Below are 19974 nucleotides of genomic sequence, written 5' to 3'. Positions count from 1 at the left end.
CATGATCGATCATCTTTGTAATTAATATGTGCATTTTATTATTGTAGATTGTATTCTTCCTCCGTCCTGTTAGTCCACACATACACACACACACACACACACACACACACACACACACACACTCTCTCTCTCTCTCTCTCTCTCTCTCTCTCTCTCTCTCTCTCTCTCTCTCTCTCTCTCTCTCTCTCTCTCTCTCTCTCTCTCTCTCTCTCTCTCTCTCTCTCTCTCTCGTTTTTTTTTCTGTCCGTGTCCGTGTCTTTCTCTACGTCGGTACGTCATCGTATGTCTGACTATACCGTATCTGTCTATGATCTGTCTGTATCTGTCTATCTGTCTGTATCTCTGCCTCTCTCTGTCTGCACGTGCAATTACCATATTGTACATCCATACTTTGCAGTATACACATTTAACGACGGTTTAACGCACATAACCCGCATTCTTAACAACTTGTGGATGGCGAATGTATAGCGTGGTGTATTATTTAAATTTCACGTCAAAAAACAAAAATAGATGACTCCCTAAGTCAAAGAAAATGAACAAACCACAATCGTGTTTTGTGAAAATAATTCATAAAGTGTAATAGTTAACATCATAGGACTTAGCATTGCGAATGAAGGTAGGTCAAATTCTGTCATAAAATTCATAACTTAAATCACAGGTTTGAGTCAAAAAACAAATCTTCAATGTGCGACGATATGGTCTGTAAAACAACGCCGACACTTTCACATGACTATTATTCTCACTCTGCCACTAAATTTAGAATTTAGACTAGGCAATACGAAAACACATGTTCAGACAGAGAACTGTGCATCCCGTACAACCCAAACGATCGGTTAACTATATGATACATGCTACATTTTAGTCATATGTATGTTTGTTTTTTAGTCATATGTTTGTTTGTTTTTTGTATATTTTCTTGTTTTTGCTTTATTTTTTTCGGGGAGGGGTGTGTGTGTCCTTAGCCACATACCAAATTTCTTTTGTGTGTGATCCAGCGGGGGTATACGTGACAGACGACTGCTAAGGTTTATATTTTGAAAGAACATTAGCCGACCTATACGACTAGTAAGCACACCTCTGTTTCGATTCTAGGTTCACATCTATGTATCACGGTGGTAAATACAACGTATCAGAGACTATAAAAAATGAAGGGTTCTAAACAGATAATCTTCTTGCTAGCGATACTTTTTGGTTACTATTTATTCTATATGTTGAGACCAAATGTTAAAACAGACCATGAAAAACCTTCCCAGAAAGCACCTAACGGTTACATCTCTGAATCAAGACTCAAGCAACCGGTTAAGGAAGAATGCAAGCATTTAATCGCCACAAATGTTTCTGCAACAGAGCAAAAATGTACGAAATCTTTGAAAAGTTATCATGACAACTGGGCGAAGAATGGAAAGGATTGGTGGCTCTGTCCGACTATTCACGATATACTTTGGACGTGTTTGAAACCACTAAGAAAAGGACGACAACCTCTGCGAAATTTCTATCTCCAGAACGACACAGTGACACAGCACCACTTGTATAAATCCTCATCAATAGCATTTCTACAAATCCCTAAGTGCGGTGGCACTTCCCTAACTGATTTTATGTATGAACGAGCTTTGAAAGTCCATGGCAGACAGAGATTGCATGATATAAGTCACTGCTTAGACTTCTATAAGTTTGCGTATGCCTTTGTTACGACAAGAAAAGAGATGTTTATGATTTCAAAACGTGTGTACGGTCTTCATGGATTTGCTCCTTCCAATATACCATTTCTATACTTCGCATGGTTTCGACACCCAATCGACCGATTCGTCTCTCAATATTATTACTCCAAAAAATTCCCATACGAGAACAAAGATATAATGATCAGTGAGAACATTACGGACTACTTACAAATGACGAAAGATCGCCATATTCACGCCACTGACAATCTAGCTGTGCGATTACTACAATTTGGGGATCATCGCGAAGTTGATGATTCTTTCGAGGCATCTGATGGTGCGATTATTCCAGGTGTTAGAAACGCACCAGAAATCACAGAAAAACACTTCTTGACGGCCAAGAGGAATCTGATTAATCATTTCGCATATGTTGGCATTTTAGAAGACTTCAAGCTTTCACAAGATATGCTGTGTTACATGATTGGTGTGCAATGTCCAAGTATAGCAATTCACAGATATGAAAATCGTCAGAAACCAAACACTGAGCTGGGTGAGTTTGAGCGACAAGAAATTATCAGAAGAAATACCTGGGATTTAAAGCTATACGACACAGTTGTCGATATCTATGAGAAACAAAAAGAACGATATCTTTCTATAAAAGATAGACAGTGATGCAACTCGATACGCCAAAACTATATCCCGTTTCTGCTAAATAACGGATGGTTAGGACAGTATATGCAGAACACACAAACAAACAAACACGTCATCGTATTTAAAGATGATATGTCAACCATCTGAACCATATTGATAATATAACTCATAGTGATATATCTTACAGACAGGGTTAAGCGTCAACAATAAACTTACAAGCAGCACATAGTGCCTAGGCCTACTACTACGGAAACCAAGCTATCAGAAAACTAACGACCACAAACTAAAAATGTTATTTATTTATTTGTTTGAGGATGACCTACGGGACGAGTCCCATTTATAGGCTCCACACTGTACAAGACAAACACCACAACATGCACAAACTATAAGTGCACTTAAATAAAAAAATAAACACCTATAAAAACAATGTATATCTCATTACAAAATTTAACACTTAAACTCATCAACTGAAAAGTCAAAACACATTAATCTAAAATAATCTGACCAAATAAAGTCTTAAAACGCAAAACATATCAATCGGTGAGTTACTCTGTAGAGTTTCAAACACCTCATGCTCCTAATTAGATTATTCAAGTAGGTAACAGCAGTGCATTAGTCATGTAAATATAATAACCCTGTAATCAAGAGTATGGTATTCTCCTTGGAATTCACATTTTGCCACACATGTAACAGTGCTTCATACTTCTTTATCAATCAATCAATCAATCAATCAATCGATCAATCAATCAATCAATCAGTCAGTCAGTCAGTCAGTCAGTCAGTCAGTCAGTCAGTCAGTCAGTCAGTCAGTCAATCAATCAATCAATTAAAATAATTTGAAATAAAAACTTGTAGGGATTGATTGTCAGAGACGCCTCCCTACTGTGAGTGTAGTTACATCAACGCCAATTGATAACTTATCTCAATTGTAATCAAAGTAACACACTTTGACCATAGATCAGCCTACAACTAGTCTCCTCCGAAGATCTATACTAGTAATTTGACCGAGTTGTTTATTTGATCACAAACCAGTAGATAATCAGGGGAAATTTCTAGATGTAATATAATAAAGACAGGATGAGACGACACCATGCACGGAAATGTGTAAATAATCAGTTTTTTGGGATGATATGATGTGACACGTGGTGTCCCTCAAGGATCAGTACTTGGTCCAATCATGTTTGTAGAATTGATATATGACTTACCAGATATAATTCATTAAATATAAATGTGTTGATGATACAACTTATACCAACATATAATGTGTGTTTTGGAGACACTGGCCACCTTCCACACTGGATCAATCTTTTGAATTGTACAAATGTCCAGTCTGCATTCTGGTAGTTGTAGTGTATACATTTTTACAACAACAACAACAACAACAACAACAACAACAACAACGATAACGATAACGACAAATATTGACTGTTGAGAACTGAAATATAGATCTCAGTTTGAGTTAATTAACTGCATTATCCAAGTCTAAAGTACAATACATAGACATTTTGAGTGGAAAATCATTCAAGTGACAGTGATGAACTATAGTCAGAGAATACTGTCACCAGTCTCAGTAGCAACGGATTTGGAGCACATTTTTGTGAGGGTCTAGTAAAAGCTGGTATATGTCGAGCGTCGGAATGGATCTTTTGTGTAGCCTGAACATAGAGGCACAGCAGGCCTAATTCAAAAGCCAACTGGTGGTGACACGTGACTTTGATGAAATAATTGTGTAGACACAAACCTATTGTCATAGCACAGGTGATACTAACAACTAACTATACTTGTTTCTAACCATTGCCCCGGCCCTCATAACTCCAATTCTAAATAATGACAATTATTTTTAGCAAACATAAAACATGCAGGGTATTAGCTTTTACATACTGTTCCCCTAGGTAAACGAACATTCCATAATTGGATAACCTATCTCTTCTAGTACACATACACGAACATCGTACTTTCTACATATGCATTGTATGTCTAAACTGTAGGATTAACATTAAGGTAAGTTTATAACGACACATGTTTATACAAAATTTGTCATTTTAACAACAGTGATTATAACTTGAAATGTAGTGTTAATAGAGGACTTAGTAATGAATTTATGTTGGTATGCGGAGGATGGATATATGAAAAGTAAGAATACAGATATCTACATATCAAACGTAGGATATATTAGTGAATCGATATACTTCTAACCAAGACATGGTAGCGATTCAACTGACTTCCTAATCACTTCATTCACATAACCAACGCTGGGTATTTTGACCTCAAAATTTGGCACTGTTAAGGAACGTGTACTAGACATATTAAGAACGATCGAATGTTATATAATTAAGTATATGTTCATGTATGTATGTATGTATGTATGTATGTATGTATGTATGTATGTATGTCGCTACGCTCTTGAAAGTGCAACCATAGAGAACACTGCAAGCACTCGCGCAAATACCTCGAGTACGCCACACTTGCACTCGTGGGTCATGGAACTCTGCCATATACCGTACTTTGTCAGTACAAAACACAAACTGGAACAGTAATCAACTTGACCACAGAACGACGTGTACGAAAGTGATACCCATCTAAGTGAAACTTGGTTTATTTTGTAGGTTTACAACTGGTAGTTTAAGCAAACGGAAATGAAATTGTCATTTCATTTTATCTGCCTGGTGATGGTCAGTTGGGGTATCATCGTGTTCTACATAATCAAATGGAATGTCGAATCTGACTTAGGAAAACTTCCAGCATCAGGAAAGACAAACGAAAGCTTTGTTGAACAAACTTTTACGGATCTAGGACTGCGATTGTCAATGAAAGAAAATTGTAGTCATATGGCCGACGGGGGTGCTTCTGAAGAGGAACTCAAATGTTCTAAGTCTTTAAAGCATTACCATGACAACTTGGCAAAGAAAGGAAAACGTTGGTGGTTTTGTCCGACAATCCATGATATACTCTGGACATGTTTAAAACCACTAAGACGGGGGCAAGAACCCTTACCGAATTACTTTCTACAAAACCACACTCTCCAGCAGGACCATTTGTATAAATTAGCATCTGTAGCCTTCCTTCATATCCCTAAATGTGGAGGAACGTCTATAAATAACTTTGTGGTTCAACTCTCCAAAACCATCTATGGTAGACGCAAAGTACATGATATTCGTCACTGTTTAGATTTCTACAGTTTAGCCTATGACCTCGGGTCAACAAGTGATCGAGTATTTATGATTTCAAAACGTGTTTACGGACTTCATCAGTTCGCCTATCCCAACAGACCATTCCTTTATTTTGCATGGTTTCGTCATCCAATAGATCGCTTTATATCCCAATACTATTATTTGAGGAATTTTCCAAATGAGAACAAAGAAGTAAGGAAAAGTAAAAATATCACCGATTTTTTGATGATGACGAAAGGTTGTAATATTCATGTGACTGACAACTTCGTGGTACGTTTATTACAATTTGGTGATCACCGAGATAACGACGATTCGTTTGAAGCACGTGATGGCGCTTCTATTCCTGGAGTTACAGACGCACCAGAAATAACAGAAAAATCACTTCCTAACGGCAAAGAGAAACTTGCTTAACCATTTTGCATATGTTGGAATTTTAGAAGACTTCAAACTTTCCCAAGATATGTTGTGTTACATGTTAGGTATAAAGTGCCCGGATGAAGCAGTTCATGTGAATGCCAATGCAAAGCGACCAAGTAGTAAACTGACTGACTTTGAGCTGCAAGAAGTCACCAGGAGAAACGTGTGGGATTTGAAGATATATGAAATAGTTACTCACATTTATGAAAAGCAAAGAGAAAAATACTTTTCCCTGTTAGGTTTACAATAATATTTTTAAAAATGTTCATTTTTTATGCATGTACAAAATTCTTGTCTGCCTTGGAACAATTAACATCCTAACATGGCTCAATAACGTCACAAACATCACAATTGTCCACCCACTTACAAATTAAATGCTATTATTTAGAATATGGATTTCCATATGACGATGAACATGTTGTACTCACAACCAAAACTGTGAATGTTCTTTTCAAATAAATGCAATAGTACTTGTTATTAGTATTATTACCAGACACGTTTCATCATCTCATTTTGACTGTATCGTAAGTGTTTGTAGAGTGCAATTTTCTAACCTTTGACCCCAACAACTCAAATATAACGACTATTTATTTATAGCGAATGTGAAACAAAGTGGGTACTAACAATGATGTTATGTTCCCCTAAGTAAATGAAAATGATACGATATATCCTGGGCAAAGGAAGGAAAATACTGGTGGTTATGTCCAGCCATCCATACTGTGGACATAATTAAAGCCACTAAGACGTGGGCAATAACCGAATAACTTTTTCATTGTTGAGAGAGAGAGAGAGAGAGAGAGAGAGAGAGAGAGAGAGAGAGAGAGAGAGAGAGAGAGAGAGAGAGAGAGAGAGAGAGAGAGAGAGAGAGAGAGAGAGAGAGAGAGAGAGAGAGAGAGAGAGAGAGAGAGAGAGAGAGAGAGAGAGAGAGAGAGCGAGAGCGAGCGAGCGCATAGATTTGGGAATATAGATTTAGGAACATAGATTTAATTCCCACCGTTTCTACCAATAACCACTTCCATTAGTGCATAGTTTCATGAGACATCAGGTATACGCCCAATCACCAGGTTTATTTTATTCAGTCAACCCATCGATTTCAAAATTACATTTTCAAGATCACGCATTAACATCAATGTTGTAACCATATCATAATTTCATGAAAATAATTACTTGACACACTAGCTGTATTACTCAAATTTTCCCCGACTGAAACCGATTGGTTTGAAAGAGAGAACAATAAAGTACCCATTGAAGCAACCACAGCCATTTGTTCACCATTTGGTAAATAGCAGTAGAACCTGAATGATTTAATCTGTAAAAAATAGAACAGGAAAAGCATGAAATGAGATAATATTTAGTGAAATGTTTGTACTCTGAACAAATAAGTATTACGAACAGTATCACGTTCGATAGTGAATGGAACACGATTCTCCTTGTGGTATTACACATTGAAAGATTAAGCATTAAGTTCATGTTCAGAGTCAAAGTTAACACCATAAATTAAACAATGGAAAGAGACAGAGGACAAAATCCAGTTAACGTGAAATCAAACCCTCTCTGATGAAATGTGACTCTAGTAATAGGTCTGAAGTATAAGTAGTGGTATGCTAAGTTTCAAACGTCAGTACATATCTTAAAAGTATACACTCTTGAGCAAAAGAAATGACTAAAGTATGTTGAATTCTTACTTTTTCAACAATTTGAAAAACGTTTTACTGGAAATGTTAAGTCTCACTCTGACATTTACACATACTCCTTGTCATTGACATCAGTGTCAAGATTTCAATGTAATAATTAAATGCCAAACCACATCGCTCGAGTAAACAATAGCACCCTTTTGCTTCGTGATAGTCTCCTATCCTTCTCCCCCATAATAGTTAGACAAACGTCCTTTTGACATTGTCAGTGAGTATGTTTTTCATAGCTACCTATCTCAAAATAGCACATTCTGTGTACATGCTCCCATTCACTACATCAAAAGAAAGTGATGGTCAATGATCATTAGTTGCCTTTGCCTACCTTTTTCGCAGATAAAACCATTCTTCTTGGAACATGCCATATCATTCCATTTGCCATCAGAAGATCTTAAATGACCACAGTCCTCATTGCCCCCGCCATTGTTTGGTTCTCGACCATACCAATCTGAATATGTCACCTGAAATCACGTCATACATGAATTTATCTACATTTTTTTGTACAAATATGTTTCAAATCATTGGGATTTACAACTTTGTTAATTTTTATGTCAATATGATTATTGATTATGAAACATACAATCAATAACGGTCCATCAAATTTTTGAATGATGAATCGACATGATATGGTTGTTGTGTCACATGTCACGTGGACTATCTATTGTTACATCCCGTTTGTCGTTAAATGTCAGACCTTGTGAGTCAGTTGGAGAGGACAGGTTGCAAGAGATGTATTCAAAAGATGTTTTACAATATCTTTCCTATAGTCTTTTCTCATATCAACTATAACAATACTCGGTTACACTTTGAATATCTCAAAATGTACATACGAAAACTACAAGGGTACAAACTAGTCTCATCGTAACCATAGAAACCAGTGTAGATGTCCCAGTTAATGACTAAGTCATATTTATACCATTTCAATCAAATTAAAAATAACTATACATATATATTTGTTATTGGTTAAGAATGTTTTTACCTGTGATCCATCTACCCACTTCATTTCTCCTTCGACATCGATGTCATCCAGTCCGATCCACAGATGCCTTACACTAGCTATCGCTAAATCTTTCATTGATAAAATGGAAAAGAACGAATTATTGCTGAATGTCCCTGTCTGTTTGTCCATCGGTCCTTCCGTCCGCACCCCCCCCCCTCTCTCTCTCTCTCTCTCTCTCTCTCTCTCTCTCTCTCTCTCTCTCTCTCTCTCTCTCTCTCTCTCTCTCTCTCTCTCTCTCTCTCTCTCTCTCTCTCTGTTTACATTTTGTATCTCCGTTTGTCCATCTGTCCAGTACTCTCCCTCCTGCCTCGCCATCTCTGTCTCTCCATCTGTTACTATCTGTCTCCCATTTTCTGTCTCTGTTACTCTGTCTGTCTGTCTGTCTGTCTGTCTGTCTGTCTGTCTCTCTCTCTCTCTCACCTTTCAAATATGTATTTTCTTCATCATTGTCGATGACTGCGAGATGACTTGATATATCTTCACAGAATTGCCTGGCTTCATCATATGTATAAATATTGTCATCTTTGATGTGGTAAGAGTTTCCATTAAAATTCTTCCATTGCAGTAATGGACCTGTAAAAGGTCATGCAAATATATATGGCAATTAAGAAATTCAATGTTTAATTTCCGTAGCATAGCTAACATTAATTCTCGTGAGTTCTTTCATGATTAAATTGCTCATCTAATGGTTAAGCTTAGCGTTACTTTCTCACAAGTAATATCAAGAACATCTATAAATCAGTTTACCACTATGATGGTAAAATGTACGACTGTCTCACTGGCTGAAGAATTCAGACACGTCATTCCGCAATAACAAATTTAAAAAGATATTTTACTAATAGATAATAAACCATGATAAAGAATACATATACAGGAAAACAAGTAAATAATTAAAGCTGTAATGAACTGTGGGTATATATGCTTTGATCAGTAACAATGACATATTGCTATTATTTTTATGACCAAGGGTAGTAACCTACCCTTTTCGCAGATAAAACCATTATGTTTTGAGCATGACATATCATTCCATGTGCCATCAGCAGGTCTTATATTACCACAGTCCTCATTGCCCCCGAAATTGTTTGGTTCTCCTTTTTTCCAGCCTGAATACGTCATCTGAAAGAATGAGTAGATGTCTATGTTAACAAAATTCCAATTCATGTGCTTAAGTCTCTGTCAATAGCAACGTTCTTAATGACTTTTAACATTTACATATCATTTCTGATATCTCAATATATATATATATATATATGTGTGTGTGTATGTGTGTGTGTGTATGTATGTATGTATGTATATATATATATATATATATATATATATATATATATATATATATATATATATATATATATATATATATTTGTTATTGATTAAACATTCTTTTTACCCGTGAATCGTCAGCCCATTTCATTTCCCCTTCCACGTCGATGTCATCCAGTCCTATCCATAACTGTGATCCACCAGCTATCGCCAAATCTTTCATTTAACAAATTAGACAACAAATTATTGCTCAATGAAAATTAGATGAATGTGATATAAAACAAAATGGATTTTTTATTAAACGATTTTACACATTGTATTGGTAATTCATTGAAGTGGCCTAATAACAAACTAAAACATATAGACATACTAGTAATGCACATTACAGTTACAATACATATATACTTGATCAATGACAGACTAACGTATGCTAAGCCATCTTCACTCAAGACAAAATGAACATTTTCTCCCTGCTACTTTACTTATCTGTGACTTACTCTACCCAGCTCTGTCGATGGTTTGACTGAATTAAATAAACATGGCGATTGAGAGTATATTTAACGCGCTGTTAAATTATGCACTAAAGCGGTATATTCTTAGTTATAGAAAGATATGCTTACAGTCTAACTGTGTGTTCAAGCTCTCTCTCTCCCCCCCTCTCTCTCTCTCTCTCTCTCTCTCTCTCTCTCTCTCTCTCTCTCTCTCTCTCTCTCTCTCTCTCTCTCTCTCTCTCTCTCTCTCTCTCTCTCTCGTTCTCTTTCTCTTTCTCTCTCTCACCTTTCAAATATGTATTTTCTTCATCATTGTCGATTATTACGAGATGACTCGATACGCTGTCACAGAATTGAGTTGCTTCACCATAGGTATATTGTTTGGCGTAGTTGACGAAGTAATTATTTCCATTAAAATTGTTCCACTGCAGTAGGGGACCTGATAAAGGATCATCATAACCATGGTAACTGAGAAACTCTGAGTCAGTTTCAGTACTGGTACCATGGAGATATTTGTTCACATGAATCTTTCCATGTTTGATTTACTCATGTGTTGACTAAGTTTAGAGTTCAATATTAACGAGTCAACTACACTTACAAGGCAATATATGTTTTCAGTGACTATGTTGATGACTTACACCCCTGTCTTACTGGTTGAACTTAAATCTCACACACTTCATTCCACAATAACAAATTTAAAAAGATAATGTGCTAAATAGATAATAAACCTTGATAAAAAAATACATACATACGAAAACAAGTAAATAATCTAAGCTGTTATGAACTGTGTGTAGATATTTGATCAGTAACAATGACATATTGCTATCATTTTATGAACAAGGATAATTTCCAACCTTTTTCGCAGATAAAACCAAACTTCCTTGTACATGCCATATCATTCCATTTGCCATCAGAAGATCTTAAATGACCACAGTCCTCATTGCCCCCGCCATTGTTTGGTTCTCGACCAAACCAATCTGAATATGTCACCTGAAATCAACGGCCATGTGATGATGTATCGCAAAGATAACGTGAAGGATTCATAGACAAGTTAACGAACATTCAAACTATATATGAAAATATGTCTAGCAACATGACCACGCACATAGCAACAGCCTAATGATATTGCAATGATAACAACAGAGCTGAATATGTAATTGGATAATCATTCAGCAAATGAACACCTATACCTAACATGGATCAGCATGGTGAATCACTTGGGATCTTCATTGCATGTGAGGCTGTATGGCTACTGGTGGCGCACTTCCTGATGTTTCGTAGACAGACACCTCGCAGCAGACTATGACAACCTAATGTAGCACATTGGACTGATATGGAGGAAGGTCATAGTACAGTCATGCAATCACACACAGGAGAGGTCAAGGGGTAAAGAGTAACACAGGAAACAGAGGATAGTCATGACAGGCAGTAAAAGAAACTCGTGAAAGAACAAATTATGTCAAAGAATGGATGACTACTTTTTGATAAATTAAAGAAAGAATCAAAACAGCTTGATTTAATTAGAGGGAGAGAGAAAGAAGATAGAGTCACGCAAAGAGTTACAGAGAAACTAAGATGAGATTGCTAAGAAAAAGAGAGAAATTAGACAGTGCAATGTGAATTGTACACTTTAAATGATACCAAAGTATGAGTATGCCTTTTTAAGGCAACTCCCATTGTATAATCAACCTACATTACCATTATGCTCTGGGGATCTGAAAGGGGATGTGAACTTTTAAATTTGGAAGTATGATGTTGAATATTTATGTAGAGAAGGAGCTCATATGAGGTCCTTGGTTGATTACTATGACAGTGATATATTCATTAAGGGGATTTGCTGGTCAGACAGTGATGGATATGCCTCGTGATATATATATTGTACAGTTCAAACTGGACATGCCCTTCTTCAAAGATTTTATACCAATATACAAAGTGAGGGTCATTCTGAATGGTATTAGGCTAGAGATGTACTTGGACCTAGTGATGAGATGGGTGGTATTTCACCAGCACACATGGATGTTACACTATATGAAACTGAGGACCTTAAGAGATGAGAGTGGTCAGTGGTGTGTGGCATCTATAGAAACAGTGTCGTAACATTGATGTATTACGACGTGAGGCCAGGTTGTTAGAACAGTGACTGGTAGGGCTCAACAGGCCACTGATGATAGAGTGAATACAATGGATAGTGGCGACCAACAGATGAAGCTGTTCAGGCCACTGATGATAGAGTGAATACAATGGATAGTGGCGACCAACAGATGAAGCTGTTCAGGCCACTGATGATAGAGTGAATACAATGGATAGTGGCGACCAACAGATGAAGCTGTTCAGGCCACTGATGATAGAGTGAATACAATGGATAGTGGTAACCAACAGATGAAGCTGTTCAGGCCACTGATGATAGAGTGAATACAATGGATAGTGGCGACCAACAGATGAAGCTGTTCAGGCCACTGATGATAGAGTGAATACAATGGATAGTGGTGATCAACAGATGAAGCTGTTCAGGCCACTGATGATAGAGTGAATACAATGGATAGTGGTGACCAACAGATGAAGCTGTTACAATGAACAGCGGAGGGCATATCTGCTTTAACAGAAACAGTGTACAACCAGGAAAGCCAAGTTAAACTTCTGCAGCAAGATATGAAGGAGAACTATGCCAAGCTGGGACAAGAGTGGGTTGAGACTAGAACAACTGTATCAACAGAACCGTGCCCGTGTGTGTTTAGAAATTAATTCTTTCATTGCTCCTTTCACTAGCATGTACCTTTGAGCGGGCCGAGAGAGTTACAGTAACAAAATGTCAATAAACTTTGTGCTCTACATTCGTTCCCATACCCGTATCTCGATATTTTCCTTCTGTTGCTACCGCACACTAATATAATTTATATTTCGCTAAAAGTTCAGCGTATGGGATTGATTTACTGACTCCTGATTGGATGTTGCTTTAATTTGCATTTGTCAATGACATTTCTTACGCCTACCCTGGGTGAAAGTGTCCCCGTTCATGAATAATTCATTTCAAATTAATAAAGAACAAATATAGATATATGTTAGTTATAATTCATCAATCTTTTTACCAATGAATTATCTGCCCATTTCATTTCTCCTTCCACAGTGATGTCATCCAGTCCGATCCATAGGTGCGATCTACCAGCTATTGCCAAATCTTTCATTAAAAAAATAGACAACACCAAATTGTGAATATTCCAGTACATAATCCAATCTGTCTAATAATTACAATTTATAACAAATTGAAGAGGTCTTATAACAAACTAAATACATGTAGATATTTATAGGTAGATAGTTATATTTCATGTTAACAGGCTTTACTTGAATAAGTACAGTCTAATAGAGACTGTATGTATGTATGTATGTATGTATGTATGTATGTATGTATGTATGTACATGTATGTATGTATGTATGTATGTATGTATGTATGTATGTCTGCCTGCTGTGTCTGTCTGCCTCTCTCCCGTTGTCTCTATCTATCTGTCTCTCTTTATCTCCCTGTCGGTCTCTCTTTTTCTACCTGTCTGTCTGTCTGTCTGTCTGTCTGTCTGTCTGTAGCTGTCTCGTGTGATCTCATCGCATGTCGGTACTGCTCTCTCGGTGTGCCTATGACTGTTTGTAGATTTTGCTCATTATGCTCCCTTGTCTGTCTCTCCTCAATTTCTATATCTCACTTGAATCTCAAGGTTGCTGACTGCCTGTCTCAACGTTTATTTACTGTCTGCATGTATCTTGTCTCTTCGTCTCTCTGTGTTAATTTCTGTCTGTTTGTTTGTCTATTTCTGTTTCATTGCAGAAAGTGTTTCATTGTCTATGTCTGTCTCTTGTCTGTCCATCCGTCTGCCTGCCTGCTTGATTGGTTGGTTGGTTGGTTGGTTGGTTGGTTGGTTGGCTGGCTGAATCTGTCTGTATGTCTGTCTGTCTGTCTGTCTGTCTGTCTGTCTGTCTGCTGCCTCACCTTTTAGATATGTATTTTCTTCATCATCGTCGATGATCACGAGGTGAGTTGACATATCTTCACAGAATTGTTTGGCTTCATCATACGTGTAACTACTGTCTTGGTTTATGTAGTAGGAGACTCCATTGGAATTCTGCCATTGCAGTAGAGGTCCTAAAAAAGATCATGTAATGTGAGACACAATGCATTAAATATCGATTGATTGAACAGCAACGCTGCATTATAATACATTCTCGTGCAGTCATTTAAGATGCTCCCATCTACCTGATTGAAAAAAAACCATAGCATTGAACAGCATATAACATAACATTTTGAGCCTAAGACACACAAACTGGAATAAGACTTACATCACAGCCTTAAATACGATACACCTATCATACTAACATTTTTGCTCGAGTTTATTTTCACCTTGCTAGTTATCCCACCGTTCTTCCTTGCTTGAAAGATCTTAATGTTACAACAAGAGGTATATGTACATTTTTGTATTGTGTGGTAAAATGTACGACTGTCTCACTGGCTGAAGAATTCAGACACGTCATTCCGCAATGACAAATTTAAAAAGATATTTTACTAATAGATAATAAACCATGATAAAGAATACATATACAGGAAAACAAGTAAATAATTAAAGCTGTAATGAACTGTGTGTAGATATGATTTGATCAGTAACAATGACATATTGCTATTATTTTATGACCCAGCTGGGCAGTAACCTACCCTTTTCGCAGATAAAACCATTATTTTCTGAGCATGACATATCATTCCATTTGCCATCACCACGTCTTAAATGACCACAGTCCTCATTGCCCCCGCTATTGTTTGGTTCTCCAGATCTCCAGTCTGAATACGTCATCTGAAAGAATGTGTAGGTGTCTACGTTAACAAAATTCCAATTCATGTGTTTAAGTCTCTATCAATAGCAACGTTCTTCATGACTTTTAACATTTACATATCATTTCTGATATCACAACGTCCTAATATTGAACACATATTGCCTGGCCATGAGGGCTATAGCATCCGTTTATTACTCCCTCGTGACTGTGAGTTACCAAAATCACATGCTATTTCCCGAGGCCGAAGTCCGAGTGAAATAGCATGTAATTCTAGCTGTACAGTTGTGCTACAACGCCATTGGCACTATTTTTATGCTTATTACTCATTTGTTTATTTTCATTAAACATTTAATTGTTATTCTCTAAATCCAAATATGTGTTGCCTTCTACTCTCATCCTTGTTGGGTAGAATGTCAGCTACTGAACCCCAACCGTACCCGTGTGAAAGTGTCCCCGTTCATGAATAATTCATTTTAAATAAATAAAGAAAGAAAGAAATAAAGAAATAAAGATCAAATATAGATATATGTTAGTTATAATTCATCAATCTTTTTACCAATGAATTATCTGCCCATTTCATTTCTCCTTCCACGGTGATGTCATCCAGCCCGATCCATAGGTGCGATTCACCAGCTATTGCCAAATCTTTCATTAAAAAAATAGACAACACCAAATTGTGAATATTCCTGTACATAATCCAATCTGTCTACTAATTACAATTTATAACAAATTGAAGAGGTCTTATAACAAACTAAATACATGTAGATATTTATAGGTAGATAGTTATAGTTCATGTTAACAAGCTTTACTTGAATAAGTACAGTCTAATAGAGACTGTCCGCTTGTATGTATGTATGTACATGTATGTATGTATGTATGTATGTATGTATGTATGTATGTATGTATGTATGTATGTATGTTGTGCCTGTCTGCCTCTCTCCCGTTGTCTCTATCTACCTGTCTCTCTTTATCTACCTGTCTGTCTGTCTGTCTGTCTGTCTGTCTGTCTGTAGCTGTCTCGTGTGATCTCATCGCATGTCGGTACTGCTCTCTAGGTGTGCCTATGACTGTTTGTAGATTTTGCTCAGTATGCTTCCTCGTCTCTCTCTCCTCAATTTCTCTATCTCACTTGAATCTCAAGGTTGCTGACTGCCTGTCTCAATGTTTATTTACTGTCTTCATGTATCTTGTCTCTTCGTCTCTCTGTGTTAATTTCTGTCTGTCTGTCTGTTTGTCTATTTCTGTTTCATTGCAGAAAGTGTTTTATTGTCTATGTCTGTCTCTTGTCTGTCCGTCTGCCTGTTTGATTGATTGGTTGGTTGGTTGGTTGGTTGGTTGATTGGTTGGTTGGCTGGCTGAATATGTCTGTCTGTCTGTCTGTCTGTCTGTCTGTCTGTCTGTCTGTCTGTCTGTCTGTCGTCTGTCTCACCTTTTAGATATGTATTTTCTTCATCACTGTTGATGATCACGAGGTGAGTTGACATATCTTCACAGAATTGTTTAGCTTCATCATACGTGTAACTACTGTCTTGGTTGATGTAGTAGGAGACTCCATTGGAATTCTGCCATTGCAGTAGAGGTCCTAAAAAAAGATCATGTAATGTGAGACACATTGATTTAATTTCGATTGAACAGCAACGCTGCATTATAATACATTCTTGTGCAGTCATTTAAGATGATCCCATCTACCTGATTGAAAAAAAACCATAGCATTGAACAGCATATAACATAACATTTTGAGCCTAAGACACACAAACTGGAATAAGACTTACATCACAGCCTTAAATACGATACATCTATCATATTAACATTTTTGCTTGAGTTTATTTTCACCTTGCTAGTTATCCCACCGCTATCATTTTGTGATCAAGTGAAATTTAAAGCATACCATCTTCACAAATAAAACCATTCTTGTTTGAACATGACATATCATTCCATTTGCCATCAGAAGATCTTAAATGAGCACAGTCCTCATTGCCCCCGCCATTGTTTGGTTCTGCACCAATCCAATCTGAATATGTCACCTGAAACAAATACATAAAATTACTCAGGCAAGTATGAATCACGGAGTTAATAATCAGTGTTGCAGTATTTACCTATAATTAGATGTGAGTAGAAAGTAGGTTCAGATACTTCATGTACATTAACAATACAATTGAATGAAAGCTGTTAATTTCATCTCAGAACAATAGATAAGATTCATACGATTCTTATATACCTGATGTGACTGTAAGTGCTGCGCTGATTGGCTGGATTTCTATACGTACACCTGTACTATAGTAATATTTAAATTGACCGCTTTAGTCTGTAACTTTATGTCGAGATCTTTTATAGTTTTAGTTTATGCTCAGAGTCCCTGGTGGGAGGTCGTTTGTCATTATAGCCAACAGCAGCGGCCAACTTACTTTGTCCCCCTGAAGACGCCTACTGTCTAAGGTGAGTTTTTGTTCCAGTTAAATTCCAAGTGAAAATGAAGTCAGAATTCTTACGAAGCAATGTACTGGACCTACACGTCGCAATTTGGGTGTGGCCAAACACGTTTCAAAAGACAGCAAGCTAAGCCTATTTGTTCAAAGTACTAATTTTGAGTCAGTCAGACATGCAAATATATTTCATGTAATAGGGAACTTGCAAACCCGCTATGTTGAATGTTGCATCATGGGAAATGTGATAATAAATACTCATCAATTAGCATTATAAACAATGTTGATACATTGTTTTTAACCACAAATAATCAATTCATAGTTACCCTGACCATTGTGGGAGGTTTATTTTATCGGTAGACCCAGATTAGGTATTTCGATAACCTCAGATAATCCCTTAGTCCTTTGCGTTGCATCTGAGCATGCTCAGTCTGGATTGCAAGTTCGTTATTAGACGGCATAAATATAATTGAAAGGAAATTTCCGTTTGTATTTCCTTGTAGAATCGTTTGTTCGTTATTCGTTTGTCAGTTATACAGCGTTCGTATAGGACGCTACAATGGACAGCAAATAAAGACTTTGAACTTTATAACAACGCGTCTCTCAAGTAGCTTGAGTGATCGGACAGGGAGTGACAGAGGTAGGACTAGTAGATCCTACAGTGACTGTCACAATTCTTTATCCCCTGACAGGCATCGTTAAATCTCAAACCTCTAGTGACAAGAGGTATTGTACCAGAGATATGTTCAAACAGTAGTAATATTATTTCCCAGTAAATTATATCTTAATTCAATTTATAACATCATTTCATACAGCCTTCAGTTATTGGTTTAGATCGTGTCACGTGATATGGACTAGTAACCCATTGTGACCTCGATTTGAATACATGTAGCTAGAGTGAGGCACTAGTCGTGTTCTATTTACTGTAAGGCAAAAGCCATCTAGCATCTTTTCGGTGATTTGCTTTTACAGTGGATATGTGTTATAAAACACTTATTGCCTGGCCTTATTTGGGCTAGTAGATGTCATATTACCCCTGATGCTGTTATGTAGAAACGGCACCCCCCAGTTGTCAGTGTCTGGAAATAGTTGCGGCAGAATATCCATTTGGGTAATATATTGATTTCTACTGGTGCCCTCATAGCCAGGCAACAAATGTATAAATGATATAATATTCATAATTTGTTCCTCTTGATGGAATTCGGTGTAAATGTCTGTTAAAGACAAAGTTACATCAATCTCAAGTCTACACGTAAACTATGTATTGTTGTAAAGTGTTTTACCAGTGAATTATCTGCCCATTTCATTTCTCCTTCCACATCTGTGTCATCGAGTCCTATCCATAGATGCGATTCACCAGCTATCGCCAAACCTTTTATTGACAAAATAGACGAGAAGTCATTTTTCTGAATTAGGTAAATAGATTAGAATTAATCGTTTTGAACTGTGATCAAGAGTGATATAACACTGAGGTGGTATAGTAAAAATTGTGTTCAATGACAGGTTGGAGGAACTATAGTTGTATTGCATACTTAACAGATTGTAATTGACCAATGACTCATTCATACACTTCAAGATATTTGCGTTCCTATCTCACTCTCTGTTACTTTGCCTGCCTGCCTGCCTGTCTGTCTGTCTGTCTGTCTGTCTGTCTGTCTGTCTGTCTGTCTGTCTGTCTGTCTGTCTGTCTGTCTGTCTGTCTGTCTGTCTGACTGTCTGTCTGTCTGTCTGTCTGTCTGTCTGTCTGTCTGTCTGTCTGTCTGTCTGTCTGGTTGGCTGGTTGGCTGTCTGGCTGTCTGTCTGTCTGTCTGCCCGTCTGTCTGTCTGTCTGTCTGTCTGTCTGTCTGTCTGTCTGTCTGTCTGTCTGTGTGCCCGTCTGTCTGTTCCTCTCTATGTTTCCCTTACTTCTTTCACCTTCGCTGCCTTTCCTTGTATCACTGCAACTGTTTATCTTTTCCTATATCTCACTCTTGCTCTGCCAGCAGCAGCAGCCTCTGTCTGTCTGTCTCACTCACTCCATCGATCCGTCTTTGCCAACATCCACCAATTCATTCAACCATCTACTCTACCATCCATCCATCCATTTATTCATTCATTCATTCATTTATTGATGATTTATTTATTCATCATCCATCCATCCTTCCATCTACCACACATACATGTACATACATCCATTCTTCTACCATACACCCATCCCTTCATCCAGCGACCCTACCCACCATCCACCAGTCCATCCTGCCATTTATCCACCCAACCATCCATACAGCCAACCAACCAACCAATCATCTGTCTATCTATTTATCCAGCAATGCATCCAACCAACCATCTATCTACCTATCCATCCCCCAGTCCATTCATCAATCTATTTATTCATCCATTATGATTGCCTCGTCCTCCAATACATAC

The 19974-nt window shown here is 37.3% G+C and overlaps 2 protein-coding genes across 2 annotated transcripts in view; one reads left to right on the top strand and one right to left on the bottom strand.

The window, feature by feature from the left end:
- Positions 1–4244: 4244 nt before the first annotated feature.
- LOC144450878 (uncharacterized) lies at positions 4245–6452 on the top strand. The gene is made up of 2 exons (XM_078141625.1): positions 4245–4307; positions 4913–6452. Exon 2 carries the CDS (start codon positions 4943–4945, stop codon positions 5885–5887), a length of 945 nt encoding a protein of 314 aa, XP_077997751.1. The 5' UTR covers positions 4245–4307; positions 4913–4942; the 3' UTR covers positions 5888–6452.
- A 745-nt stretch (positions 6453–7197) lies between these two features.
- LOC144450959 (macrophage mannose receptor 1-like) overlaps positions 7198–19974 on the bottom strand; it is a 22214-nt gene continuing 9437 nt past the window's right edge. Inside the window, exons 6-20 of the mRNA XM_078141716.1 lie at positions 18852–18940; positions 17034–17169; positions 16575–16727; positions 15702–15790; positions 15030–15165; positions 14313–14465; positions 13422–13510; positions 11190–11325; positions 10622–10774; positions 9972–10060; positions 9565–9700; positions 9005–9157; positions 8564–8652; positions 7910–8045; positions 7198–7202 (exon numbers count right to left, since the gene is read on the bottom strand). Of these exons, the coding sequence (XP_077997842.1) occupies positions 7198–7202; positions 7910–8045; positions 8564–8652; positions 9005–9157; positions 9565–9700; positions 9972–10060; positions 10622–10774; positions 11190–11325; positions 13422–13510; positions 14313–14465; positions 15030–15165; positions 15702–15790; positions 16575–16727; positions 17034–17169; positions 18852–18940 (1742 nt within the window). The remainder of the gene's footprint in view (positions 7203–7909; positions 8046–8563; positions 8653–9004; positions 9158–9564; positions 9701–9971; positions 10061–10621; positions 10775–11189; positions 11326–13421; positions 13511–14312; positions 14466–15029; positions 15166–15701; positions 15791–16574; positions 16728–17033; positions 17170–18851; positions 18941–19974) is intronic.

This window comes from Glandiceps talaboti, chromosome 20 (assembly GCF_964340395.1).
Source record: "Glandiceps talaboti chromosome 20, keGlaTala1.1, whole genome shotgun sequence".
Classification (NCBI taxonomy): domain Eukaryota; kingdom Metazoa; phylum Hemichordata; class Enteropneusta; family Spengelidae; genus Glandiceps; species Glandiceps talaboti.
Note: the sequence above shows the minus strand (reverse complement) of the source record. Positions and strands in the feature narration are given on the sequence as shown.

Bases quoted from the DNA above. Each gene is read 5' to 3' on its own strand.
- LOC144450878 (XM_078141625.1), top strand. From the start codon at position 4,943: ATGAAATTGTCATTTCATTTTATCTGCCTGGTGATGGTCAGTTGGGGT.